This window comes from Genypterus blacodes, unplaced genomic scaffold (genome assembly GCF_046128005.1).
Source record: "Genypterus blacodes isolate CSIRO-AG114 ecotype Tasmania unplaced genomic scaffold, CSIRO-AGI_Gbla_v1 ptg000442l_1, whole genome shotgun sequence".
Classification (NCBI taxonomy): domain Eukaryota; kingdom Metazoa; phylum Chordata; class Actinopteri; order Ophidiiformes; family Ophidiidae; genus Genypterus; species Genypterus blacodes.
Window position 1 is genome coordinate 5001 of NW_027467212.1, and position 12500 is coordinate 17500.

The 12500-nt window shown below is 48.5% G+C and overlaps 2 protein-coding genes and 2 long non-coding RNA genes across 8 annotated transcripts in view; 2 read left to right on the plus strand and 2 right to left on the minus strand.

Annotated features, from left to right (window-relative positions):
• The window catches only part of LOC142989999 (uncharacterized), a 3627-nt gene extending 1688 nt beyond the window's left edge, over positions 1–1939 (plus strand). Inside the window, exons 3-5 of the long non-coding RNA XR_012960731.1 lie at positions 466–644; positions 756–887; positions 1902–1939. This is a non-coding gene — a long non-coding RNA (uncharacterized LOC142989999). The remainder of the gene's footprint in view (positions 1–465; positions 645–755; positions 888–1901) is intronic.
• Positions 1940–1945: 6 nt separating this feature from the next.
• On the plus strand, positions 1946–4421 carry LOC142989998 (uncharacterized). Of its 3 annotated transcripts, XR_012960729.1 has the most exons (4): positions 1946–2063; positions 2373–2474; positions 2577–3734; positions 3840–4421. It is a non-coding gene; the product is annotated as an uncharacterized LOC142989998 (long non-coding RNA). The 3 variants fall into 3 exon arrangements; XR_012960728.1 differs by having other exon boundaries at positions 2577–4421; XR_012960730.1 differs by having other exon boundaries at positions 2604–4421.
• Positions 4422–4475: 54 nt separating this feature from the next.
• Positions 4476–7258, minus strand: LOC142989996 (pancreatic progenitor cell differentiation and proliferation factor B-like). The gene is made up of 5 exons (XM_076139695.1): positions 7099–7258; positions 6371–6456; positions 6108–6185; positions 5005–5098; positions 4476–4927 (listed from the first exon to the last, which is right to left on the minus strand). Exons 2-5 carry the CDS (start codon positions 6423–6425, stop codon positions 4819–4821), a joined length of 336 nt encoding a protein of 111 aa, XP_075995810.1. The 5' UTR covers positions 6426–6456; positions 7099–7258; the 3' UTR covers positions 4476–4818.
• Positions 7259–8730: 1472 nt separating this feature from the next.
• tpd52l2b (tpd52 like 2b) overlaps positions 8731–12500 on the minus strand; it is an 11783-nt gene continuing 8013 nt past the window's right edge. For 2 of the 3 annotated variants that reach the window (XM_076139701.1, XM_076139700.1), the window contains exons 6-7: positions 11721–11769; positions 8731–11290 (exon numbers count right to left, since the gene is read on the minus strand). In XM_076139701.1, coding sequence (XP_075995816.1) covers positions 11204–11290; positions 11721–11769 — 136 coding nt within the window. In that variant the 3' untranslated portion in view covers positions 8731–11203. Of the gene's footprint in view, positions 11426–11720; positions 11770–12500 lie in introns of all 3 variants that reach the window. The other variant, XM_076139702.1, reaches the window with a different exon arrangement.

Genomic DNA, 12500 nt, shown 5'->3' on the forward strand with positions numbered 1-12500 from the left:
TCTCCCCCGTGAGGAAGAAGTGAGTCTGATCAGACTAAGCTCTGAGGAGCTGAGTCTCGTGGCTCCGTCTCCTCGCCTCATTACTCTGGATCACTCAGGCTGTGTTGTCTCTCAGGCTGATGTCTGCTCCTGTGTCACCACGGAGACCAGGGACACGAGCCACTCACAGCTGGGCGGCGTTACGTAAGCGGCGGGGAAACGATTCAGAGTGGAAGCTGAGAGGTTAGGGGTCGTTAACAGGAAGTCTGACCTCTGACCTTTTGGAGCAGAAGGTCCCTGTGCTGGGTTTGTGCCAGGGTTCACACAGCGTCCCCTTTGATGAGTGACAGGTGAAGCTGGGAGCTTAAGGTCTCCAGGTGAAGCTGTGTGTGTGTGTGTGTGTGTGTGTGTGTGTAACATGGCCTGGCCCCCCTGGGTGGAGGGGATCCCTGCGTTATGTAAGCCTGATCTCTGCCTCACATGTAGGTCACAGCTAAAATAAGCATCAGTGTGTGAGTCAGGCAACGTTAGCCCAAAAACATAAGGCACCGCCACGCTGCATGAGGCACAACACTGCAGCGTTACTCAGCACGGACGGATCTGAAGACTCAACACACAGGACTCTACAGGGGTCGTGACCTCTGGCGTCTGAGCTGCTGAGTCAGGTGGGTCCAACAGGCCTGAGTGTGATTGTAACTGTGGAGCTGAGGCTGAGGCTGAGGCTGAGGCTGAGGCTGACTGTGGTGGAGTTTGATCCTCCTGCTTTACCCTCACAGCTCTGGGATCTAAACAACACAACAGGAGTCCTGCTGAGGCTGAGGCTGTGTGGGTCACGACTGAGCCTGACTGAAGCTTCAGCCCCACAACAACACAGAGCTCTGCAGACTGAAGCACAACATCAAACAGCTGTGAGTCATCCTCATCTTCAGCAATCACCAGATCACTCAGGCTGAGCTTCATTCTTATGACAATGTCAAATGGACCCAACATGCCTGTCCAGACTGAGCCTGATCACGTGCTTCATCTCAGAGCTTATATAAGATGTTTACGCTGCACAGAGCAGCATTCCAGCTTCTCCTGGGCCTCAGCTCTCCTGGGCCTCAGCTCTCCTGGGCCTCAGCTCTCCTGGGCCTCAGCTCTCCTGAGCCGCAGCTCTCCTGAGCCTCAGCAGCTTTACCTCCACACTGCAGCAGCACTGTGTTTGACTTGGACCTGAGCTGAGTCCCATTTGAATCAACCTACAGACAGGTCCAGGAGCCATGTGACCTGAGAGTCACATGTTAGCGCTCTTATCACTGAGCCTTAGCTTGGGATTACATCATGAAGCTGAGGCTGATTAGGTCAGGTCCTCCAACACAATAACAGCATCCACAGTCCAGACTGGCTTTTGTGTCAAAGGTCACACTCCAGGAACAAGAAGAGATCAAACCAGAGGGGCTAATACCTCCACCAAGACCAACTAGTCCTCCCATTCTGACTCCTAGGGCTCAGGCCATGACCAGGCTGCATACAGACCACATGTTAGAAAGTCTTCATTCATTCATGAGTCCAGTCTGACCCCAGTCACTCCTTTCCTCTGTATGGAGGTGAAACAGACAAACAGGTCAGCGTCGCCCTGTGACAGCACGGCGGTGCTGCGGTGGAAAACATCAGCTGACCTTCAACAGAACAACCAATATTTTGAAAGTTCCTGTTTCCTGAAAAAGCAACTGTTATCTAAAGCTTACACGCCTGATGGTTTGGGGTCAAAGGTCGACTGAAGGAGGACAAATGTGGACACACGGCCTTTAGGTTGTTGACTTCTGGACACGTCACTCGTCTCTGTCTCACACATGTACATGTTTATGTTTCATACGTCTCTGTTTGTTCAGCTCACACACACTCAGTGTCTCTCTCTCTATCTGCATGTTGTTGTCCTGCAGATATACTTCCTGTCATATCAAGACATCTCATCTTGTCTGCTCGCCCCCTATGTTCCCCCCCCCCTTCCAGGAAGTTGACCCTGGAGGTCATCCACCTCTGAACTGCCATGACAAGTGTCAACTCCCCAGCCTGTCTGCTCGCCCGCAACCACTTCTACAGAAGTATGACACACACACACACACACACACACACACACACACACACACACACACAGACACACACAAAAGCAAACACAAGTCTATTAATAAAACCCTGACAAATATTTGCACAGGACCAAAGGTACCATCACAGTGTGTGTGTGTGTGTGTGTGTGTGTGTGTGTGTGTGTGTGTGTGTGTTTGTTTGACCTAAAGCTTGTCGAGCTGCAACTGTAGGAACACGTGTGTCTTTAGGAGAGTATGTGCTGCTATCTTAACCTTTGACCTCTCCCTTTCTCCCTCCCTTCCTCTTTCTCTCTCACTCACCCTCAGAGTCTCAGAGTGCTGAGTCCCAGGTTTTCAGTCATCATGCCTGTTCTACCCATCAAAAACAGAAACATAGCACCCTCTGTGTCACCATGGCAAAGCTTCCTGGTAGAATACACACACACACACACACACTGACAAAAATAGAATGTATGCCACAGTAAAAAGCAGTCCAAAGTCAAATAAGCTCTTTCTTCCCATGCCCCACAGATACGCTTTGGTTTCCTCTCTTTCCAGGCTTCCCAGTTGCTGTGGGAACCAAAGGCTTATGGGTCAGTGTGGCCCTGGGCCCCTTGTCCTCCGGTCGCCCCTGCACCTCCAAATCCAAACCGGCCCACCCAGCAGATCAGAGTGTCAAGTAGAAGGGAAACCAACGCATCTCATTGCCTCTCATTGGAAGTGAAGCAAACAGCAGGACTCAACTTCCTGTGTTTCAGCCTCAGCGGCTACAGAAAATGTGGACAAAAGCTGCCTCTGTGTGTGTGTGTGTGTGTGTGTGTGTGTGTGTGTGTGTGTGTGTGTAACAGCATAGTTTGTTCAGTACAAACCGTTCACTTCATGGAATAAACACAGTGACGTCATTACGTATTTGGGCTAAACGTGTGACGTTCGTTTGGATTTTAACGCGATACGTCCTTTGAGAAGCGCAGAGGGGGCGTGGCCAGTAGCTCTCGATACACAACAACAACAACACAATAAAGATGTAAAGCCTGAACATAAATCTTAACATAACGCGTCCGTTCATGTTTTCTAATGCTAATGTGCTAATCAAAGTGTCGCATCTTACCGGTGATGTGTGCGGGGCTCCGGGGTCTACGTGTTTCCATTTCTGCTAATCCGTTTTAATTTATCCAGTTAGTTGAAAACTCAAGCTAAAGGAACATTAAGAGTGTGAATAATTCTCAACAACGACTATATACGAAACAATGAGTCCGCATATTTAAGATATTTAAGTGTTTGCTAGCATGCTAGTAGCTAAGTAATTTGCTACAGGCGAATGAGAGCCGCGTGCCTGCTTTGATTGGTCAGTATTCAAAATTGACGTCCAGCGCAAACCAATCAAAAAGTCACGGTCAGTCAGTTAGACGCTCGCGCTCAGTTTGAGTTTGATATGTGGCCTGGGATAAACAAAACAAACATCAGATGATCCTCCAGACCGGAAGCTTTGTGTTAAACTTTAGATGCATGGAGTGAAAATAAGAACAGATTTGGGATTCACACCGTGAGAAAAGGAGGCGAGTGAGGAACGATGGGATAGAGTGATGGATGGATGGAGTGATGGAGTGATGGGAGGATGGAGTGATGGAGTGATGGATGGATGGAGTGATGGGAGGATGGAGTGATGGAGTGATGGATGGATGGAGTGATGTGACCTGAAGTTCTTTTATCTTCCTTTGTTGAACACACTCATTGTAAGTCGCTTTGGATAAAAGCGTCTGCTAAATGATCGTAATGTAATGTAATGTAATGGAGTGATGGGAGGATGGACGGACGGCTCTTTAAATGAAGCCCAGAGCAAACCCCGTCAGGCTCTCAGCTCTGTCATGCAGAGCGGCCACTCGGGAGCTCTGTTTGCTTTTCCTGTGACGCGCGGACACTGAGGGAGAATAAAGGAGAAAACATTTACACAAAACTGAGGCGTCAGGGTTTTTGTTCCGGTTTGAGGCAGAGACTGCAGAGTCAGGAGGTTCGGTGTGTGAGAGATGAGTCAGCATGATGTGGCCAACCCACCCGGAACAGGAAGGACACACACCAACAATAACTGCTGCTCTGTGAATCAGTCAATAAGGTTGTTTACGTTTGGGCTATTCAACTTGTTTTATATTTTAGTTCCGTTTTAGACCCCGAAGTCTTAAACCGGCCCATGGACAGATGGACACCGTGGATGTTGACACTGTGGCCCAGGGGTTACGTAAGCGTGTGCAGTGAGGGGGGTGGGGGTGTGTTTGTGCAGCGCCCACAAGCCAACACTTCCTGCCTCGCCACCGCACTCCAATGTATAGACGCGCACGTACAGTACAAGCTTCACTTGTTTAACGGCTTTATGCTTTTACGTCATTACATTTATCCTGTGTGTGTGTGTGAGTGAGTGAGAGGCGACACACAGAGTTGGGCTGCATTTCTACTTTATTGCATTTGCAAAAACGGTTGACAGTGTGAAAATCCCAACAAAGGCGTGAGGCCCTGAACGCACCACAGTATTACAAACACACAACGGTACAAATGTTAAAAAAAAAGCTTCAGTTACGTCGTCATCGTTTTTTTTGGTCCTTTTAGGGTTTTTTCCATGTCAATAAAAAACAGTTACAAAATCAGAAACACAAGCGAGGCCTAAACTACAGTGTAGAAGAAGAAGAACGTGGCTGTGAACGGGCTGTCATCCCGCCACCTAGCGTTGGCCGTTGGTTCGAGTCCCCCACAGTGCGGAATGGAGCTGGGAGAGGCGGAGCACTCAGGAGGAGGAGGAGGCGGGGCTTCCGGCCTCGCTGCTCTCGCTCACCTGCCGCTGCATAACCATCTCCCTGGCAACGCAGGTGATCTGACCATTCGTCACCCCCGCCCTGAGAACAGAGATCGCCTGATGAGCTTCAACCTAAAGCCTGAGGCAGTGTGTGTGTGTGTGTGTGAGAGATCCTACTTCTGCTGCGCCTCCTCAGTCAGGGTCGTCATCCCAGGCTGTTTCCCAAAGAAGAAACTGGACCACCAATGACCAGAGTCCTGTTTGGGGAGTCCTGTGGGGGGGCAGAGAGGCCAGACATGAACCAGCAGCACAGAACACAGGGGGCGCTCTTTTCTCCTTATACTAAAGCTGGCACATCAACAGTAAGAGAGTTGAGAGTGTGTGTTTCCTGAGTCACACACACGAGCTGACTCAGTGCCCCTCCCCCGTCAGATCAGTCGACATGTGACAGACGGCTGCTCAGACTTCTGGGTCAGGATATTTTTACACTGTCACACACACGTATGTATATATGAGACACAAACACAGACACACACACACTCTGACCTACATGTCCTGCAGTGGCAGCACGATGATCCTCAGTGACAGAGATAATAATAAAATAAAAAAATATAATATTCATGTTATTTTAGGTTTGTTAGAGTTGTTCTGTAACTTGTTTACATGTTCTCTCACATGTTTACATGTTCTCTCACATGTATGTCACAGAAATGCCTCAGGGCCTGCATCCACCTCTGTGAGCATGGACACGCCCCTCTTTCCCCTTTCACCTACTTCCAGTACAGTGTCTGAGTCTGTGTGTGTGTCTGTGTGTGCGTTAGTGCATTCCTCATTCTGCAGGCTGTCTGTCTGCAGCGACCCACTCAGTTAGAAACAGACTGACAGCAGTTTGCTGGGGCTCAGCTGGTCTTCACATGGAGCTGAGTCTGATCCAGGCTGACTGCAGGCCTCAGGACCGTCCAGCGAGCCGGAGCCAAAGCCGGGACCTCAGAAACCTGAACCCTACGAGTCCAACTACAGAGCTCCAGCTGCTGTCACCACGGAAACCCCAATGTTACCCAACCGGCCGCTTCTCTACGTAGAAGTTAAACCTGATCAATGAGCTCTGAGTCACTTCCTGTTATGAGACATGCAGAGCAGCACAGAGCGTTCCTGATGTTCCTCTGACTGAACACAGAGTTCTGTTGTACTAACAACACTCACAGAGCGACATGAGCGTCCTCTTAATCAGCACCGCTCTGTTTACTGATGTGACTGATAGTTCACACACACACACACACCTGGGTGGTGAGGGATGACCTCGCCGCTGTACTCCGAACTGCCACACGAGCTGCTGCTGGAGGTGGAGCCGATGCGCCCTGAGGGGAGAGGAGGGAGAGGAAGAGCATCAACAACTGCCAGGGGGGTGGGGGGGTTAATGACTGCTCATGTTACCACGACAACAGCTGGAGTGATCATCAGGTGAATGAGGGCTCTGATCTTCATCCCTGAACCTCACTCATGAACCAAACTGAGCCCTGAGCAGAGTGAACATCAGACTCACTTCGGTAGTAGTCTGTGGTGGCAACGAGGGAGCCGCCTGCAGGAATGGCTGCCATCTTCTGTGAGGTCGCTGTGCCTGATGGAAACCTGGAGGAGGAGAAACAGACAAGAGGGTCAGAGCGCGCACACACACACACACACACACACACACACAGAGCCCATGTTAAGCATCATTTATATTGACAGAATGTTAACACATGTATCTAATCTGTACTCTGTGTTTGACAGAATAATAACAGAGCCGTTTCACCATCACACACACACACGCTGTGAATTCTGCAGCTGCTCTGATATGACGTCATGTTATCCAGAGCGGCTTGTTTACCTCTCGCTCTCTCACACACACACACACACACACACACAGAAACGCGTCCATCGTTTCAGTTTTATCAAAGTCACGCTAAATTAAACGATGCACTTAATAACACAAACTAAGCGCTGTTTGTGATGAACACGCTGCTGCTCTGTGAGGTGGAAAGAAGCTCGACGACATTTTGATCAAAAACAGAGAAAGAATCTGAAGCCTGGAGACAACAAAGCCCCTGACGTCACGATGCGTTTGGTAAATGAAGGATTTACTTGTAGATAATGGAATATTCGGAAGATTCACCGCAGCGTTCCTCGACCAAAACAAAGACATCTGGAGCGCTACATGCTAGGCTAAGAGAAGCTAGGCTAGCTAAGCTACCCCCGGAGACCCCCGCGCCCCGTCACTCGGCCGGTCCTCACCTGGGGTCCAGACGGGCTTGGTGCTCGGGAGCAGTCGGTAACACTCAGTAGGCGAGGCTGGGGGTAAACGCTAGGCGACGGGGCCCATTGGAAACAAAGTTTCGGGTAAGTTTGGCCTCCAAGGTCCAGAGAGGATGGACGCTGCTTCTACCGGACGAAAGCTGCGCGAGGCTACTTATACCCAGGGCTGTGGGGGGCGGGGCTTCAGGAGCGACGCAGCTCCACGTACGCCCCGCCCAGATTCTACAAAGATCTGCGCGAAAACCACCAAAACAACAACGTAGGCAATAGTCTATCGAGTTTATGAGCCTTGATTTGTCCTCAACCTCTGACTGTTGGTACACACGGTTGGAATATTAAATATGAACAGTTTGTGGGATAAATTCATACCACATTTGAGAGCGGAAACTCTTCAAGTCGCTTATTAGTCCAGGCAAAGTAGCGTTTTACGACAGACTGATTGTAAAATAATTTTTTGCAGCTTAGATCATTTCTATGAGGTGTCCAGAACAACATACTAAAAGTCCTAAGAAATCCTAGTTGAGGAAATATGTTTAATTCTCATCAATCCGAGATGTGTGCCAATAAGGCCAGACAACAATACACCCCAATGAGGCTATTTTTTTCCTTTACTCCTATCAAAATGAAACTTTACACAATGAAAGTATACATGAAAATTAACTTTTTTTGTATTACAAGTTTCTTTTGAAATTAATCTTAATATGCACATGAGCTCCACACTTACTGAATATGTCCTAATTTGATAGGCAGAAACACCATTCGTATGTATGACAAATACATCGGCCCAGTCTTCACCCAATCACTGTACTGCCAAAGGGTGATGGCAATGCTGCTTTTAGACTGGCATCTAACCTGAAAACTGCCTGGCTTGGTAGTACCTGCCAGGGGTATAACCCCCGCCGGTCTAGTCTTCAGGGTCACGGAGGCACATTTGCCTATGCAAATTAGGACATATTCAGTAAGTGTGGAGCTCATGTGCATATTAAGATTAATTTCAAAAGAAACTTGTAATACAAAAAAAGTTAATTTTCATGTATACTTTCATTGTGTAAAGTTTCATTTTGATAGGAGTAAAGGAAAAAAAAATAGCCTCATTGGGGTGTATTGTTGTCTGGCCTGACTGGCACACATCTTGGATTGATGAGAATTAAACATATTTCCTCAACTAGGATTTCTCAGGACTTTTAGTATGTTGTTCCTGACACCTCATAGAAATGATCTAAGCTGAAAGAAATTCTTTTACAATTAGTTCTATTTTTGGCTCCAAAATGAGCTACTTTGCCTGGACTATATTTACAAACATGGTTATTCAGCTCAACTTTAAAGCCTTAAAAGGTGAGGAACCAAACTGTGGACGGCAGCGCCACCCTCTGGTTTAAGAGGTCACTTACAGCTGGCATGTAAACAAACATGGAATCTCGAGCTTTAGGCCTCGATTGTTGAGAAAGATTCCATTAAAGCACTGAGATGTTTCCTTTACTTCCGGTTTCCTTTGCCAACAGAAAGTATCTGAGTTTAGCGTCGTCACAGAATCACTAAAATACATTTAAATAATAAAATTCAAGATGACTAGTTGAGCTGTTAGTCAGTGAGCAGAGATCAACCATGCTCTCATTTAAAGGAATGCTTTATTGAAATCCAAACATATACAACAAAACCATAAACAGAGTTCTTATCTCATTCAGCATATTCTTCCAAATCTGATCCCTTTCAATGATCTACATCAGCTGGGCCCAGGACCCAAATCAAGACACAACACGTGCTGCTTCCCATTGGCACCCAAAACAAAAGCCTAGTTTATTGGTTTCATACACATCAGGCCCCTGAAACTCCAGCCTCACACCCACCAGCGACCAGCGACCAGCTGTTTGTTCTGATACGCAGCTGTAAATGTTACAATGACTGAAACGAGTCCAAACAAAGGACTCCAGGTGTGTGTGTGATTTGTTGTAGTGTACATTTTTGCATTGTCGTCTCGGCAAAGCAGAAAACGAGAGACTTTTGTAACAGAGGTTCAGGTCTTGGCATCATTTACTCCCAAAACAGAAGGGAAACTAAATCAAACTAACAGCAAAATATTAACTACCAAAACAATCAACAAACGTATAGAAAGAAAAGAAGCAAACATTCCAGTTAGGACACAGCGGCGTCGACCGGAGAGAGAGAGAGAGAGAGAGAGAGAGAGATCGGCCGCGTGTTCTCGTTTGTTCACTGTATGTTAGAAGCGTTAGAGGAGAGAGAGAGATCCTCCTCTGGTTCTGTCAGAAGGTCTGGAGGCCATTTTGTGGCTCCTTGGCCAGCTCAGGCTTAAAGCCAGCCAGGACTGAAGGGCAACGTTCCAAAACAACTTCACCAGAAGTCAAAAGCTGAAACTGTGACCAACGTCAGCCGCTTCCTTTCACGATCACGTCACCTCAGCCTGATCTCACATCGCTCTACGACCAACCAAGTGTGACCGTGAGTGAAAACGCAACATTTGGAAGCCATTTTGGCAACGGAGGAGACGAGCCGGTCAGAAAGGTTGCTCTCAGCCGGACACAGTCAGAGCCGGGACACACAGACGTTTGGTGGCAACGGACATTTTGTTAGGCAATTTGAACAATGGACAGGGTGGCAATTAGTCAAAACGGAGGCAACGTTGCTGCTGAACCAGCAACCTCAGAGGGCAGAGAGACAGACGGGACTGGAATCTGCTGCTTCTGAGTGTTGAGGGGGGAAAAGTGACGGTGCTACAAAAGAAACGTGTGCAGCTTTTTAAGGGTTAATGTCAGTGTGTGTGTGTGTGTGGGGGGGGGGGGTCCCCTTCCTGGCACAGTGTTTCTGTTTTGGAGATTGGAGACGTCTGAGCGCTCGTCTCCGTCCTCCCATCGGTACGACTTTGCAAAGAACGCAAAGAGAAGCGTTGCCGTCGTCTTCTGGCGGCTAAACGACGTGCAGAGAGCGAACGCAGCCCTCTATAGCCCTCTAATCTGATTCGCCGGTGGATTTCAATGCAAAGTTTTGATCGGGCCTCTTCCTCAAGAGCTTTGGTGGCAACGTTTACTGTGGATTGAAGTCTAAATGCTGATTCACTCCAGATAGTGACTGAGTACTTAGTGTGTGTGTGTGTGTGTGTGTGTGTGTGTGTGTGTGTGTGTGTGTGACACCCACAGTGTTTCCCTCCACCTCCCGTGTTGAGTTTCTACCTGCTGACCTGAATCGCCGCTCAGCACGTCGCTCACAATAAAGTGAGACTTCTTAAAGTGTATTTATACATATTGATAAAAGTTAAGTTATGTAAAAACGTTATGCAAAGCCGTGTAAAATACTTTAGAATACAAAATGGGTCAAGGTTTCTGTTTGTTTTTACATCCCGGGGTGAGTCTAGGGCGGTCGCGTCTGCGGACCGGTTTGGTTTCGCTGAGATGAGACGTGTGTGTGTGTGTGCGTGTGTGTGTGTGTGTGTGTCTGTGTGTGCGCGCAGTGATCGGCGTAGAAAGTGAAATGTGCCAAGTCGTGACCCGGGGTCAAAGCGCTGACGCAGCAGGCGGAGCTAAAGCAGCGTGATTGGCCAGATGATACAGGTGTGTTTACATAAGGGACAGGAAGCAGAGCAGAGGGAAGAGTTCAGGTCTGAGCCGCACAGTGCAGAGGACACTTTAAAGCCTTTATGAAGCCGTGTGATTGGCTGAAACAGTGACACCTGGTTATGAGGGTTAAGACAGAGGGGGCGGGGCTAAGGAGTGTGATGGACGCGGAGGAGAAGAAGAAGAAGAAGAAGAAGAAGAAAGGTCTGTAGATGATTCAGGTTCAAACAACAACAAAACAGAAACTTTTCCTGAACAGCGGGGAGGAAGATGGCGGCGGCGGCGCTGGAGCCCGGCGGCGGCGGCGAGCGCGCCCGTCCAATCTCCGCCCACGAGTTCTTTGCTTCTGAGTGTCACAGTTTACAGACCGTCTGGGCGGCGAGGCGGAGGGTGGAAGCTGTGGCCGGCTCATAACTCTGTACAGTCTGGGGTCGTGGGGAAGGTGGCAGCACGGAGGAGGAAGAAGAGGAAGAGGAGGAGGAGGAGGAGGAGGAAGAGGAGGAGGAGGAAGGGGGCGCTCAGAAAGGCGGGTTCTCCTGAGTGGGGGTGGTGTCGGTGGGGGAGCTGATGCCGTCCCCGTTGCCTCGGCCTCCGACGACCTTATACTGAAGACAGAAGAAGAGAGAGGATGAAGAGTGATGAGAGAGGAAGGAGGAAGACCAGGGCGGGAAACTAAGCGAGAAACGATTCTGCGTCGTCCAGAGAAGACCACGCCTCCATCTCAAGAGACGACATCATTCCTGAGGTAAGAACAAGCAGACGGACAAATCATCCAAACATTAACTCTTGAGGAACACAGCAGACACAGAGACAGAACTGGATCAGGACGAGGACAAGAGCCTGGACCAGGACAAGGACAAGGACAAGGACCAGAGCCTGGACCAGGACCAGGACCTGGACCAGAGCCAGGACCAGAGCCAGGACCAGGACCAGCACCAGAGCCTGGACGTGGACCTGGTTCAAACTGGACGTCGTCCCTCAGTTGCTCACTAACGCTGTGATGTTTCAGCTTCATTCTTCTTCTTCTTCACTCACCTTCAGGTTTCCCACTTTGTCCTCAAACGACTTGAAGGTCGGCGAGTTCCTGTGACAGAGACACACACACACACACACACAGAGTTATGACACATGGGCCTTAGTGTGTGTGAGCTCCATCAGTTTGACTCTAAAGTGTTTTAGTGTTTATAAAGATTCAACTACAAAAACTCTTAAATAAACTGGAAACAGAAGAAGAAGAAGAAAATGTGAAATGAAGCAAAACACACAAATACAAGTGAAAACATTTAGATCAATATAATGAACAATAATATCATAATCTAATCTGTACAAAACAGCAAAGAAACAGAGTAAAACATGCAGCTGTATGAGTGTGTGTGTGTGTGTGTGTGTGTGTGTGTGTGTGTACAGAGCAGGTCAGTGTGTTACGTTACCTCATGGCCGGCATACTTATCGAGTGGCGAATGGAATAGTTGCTACTTTGAAAGCATTAAAGGACGAGAGAGAGAGAGAGAGAGAGAGACAGAGAGAGAGAGAGAGAGAGAGAGAGAGAGAGAGAGAGAGAGAGAGAGAGAGAGAGAGAGAGAGAGAGAGAGAGAGAGAGAGAGAGAGAGAGAGAGAGAGAGAGAGAGAGAGAGAGAGAGAGAGAGAGAGAGGTGCAGAGTGTTAAAGAGCAGACAAGCGCACACGCCGCACACACACACACACACACACACACACACCTATGCTGTGAATAATGACATCATCGGCTTAAAGTCAATCAAGCTCAGGGAACAAAACAGGAAGTGACAGATTTGGGCTTCAGAAACAACAGAGGTC

Bases quoted from the DNA above. Each gene is read 5' to 3' on its own strand.
- LOC142989996 (XM_076139695.1), bottom strand. From the start codon at position 6,425: ATGGCAGCCATTCCTGCAGGCGGCTCCCTCGTTGCCACCACAGACTAC. The intron at 6,186-6,370 runs GTGAGTCTGATG...CTCTCCCCTCAG, and splicing joins CACCACAGACTACTACCGAA to GGCGCATCGGCTCCACCTCC. The intron at 4,928-5,004 runs GTAGGATCTCTC...CTCTGTTCTCAG, and splicing joins ACTGAGGAGGCGCAGCAGAA to GGCGGGGGTGACGAATGGTC.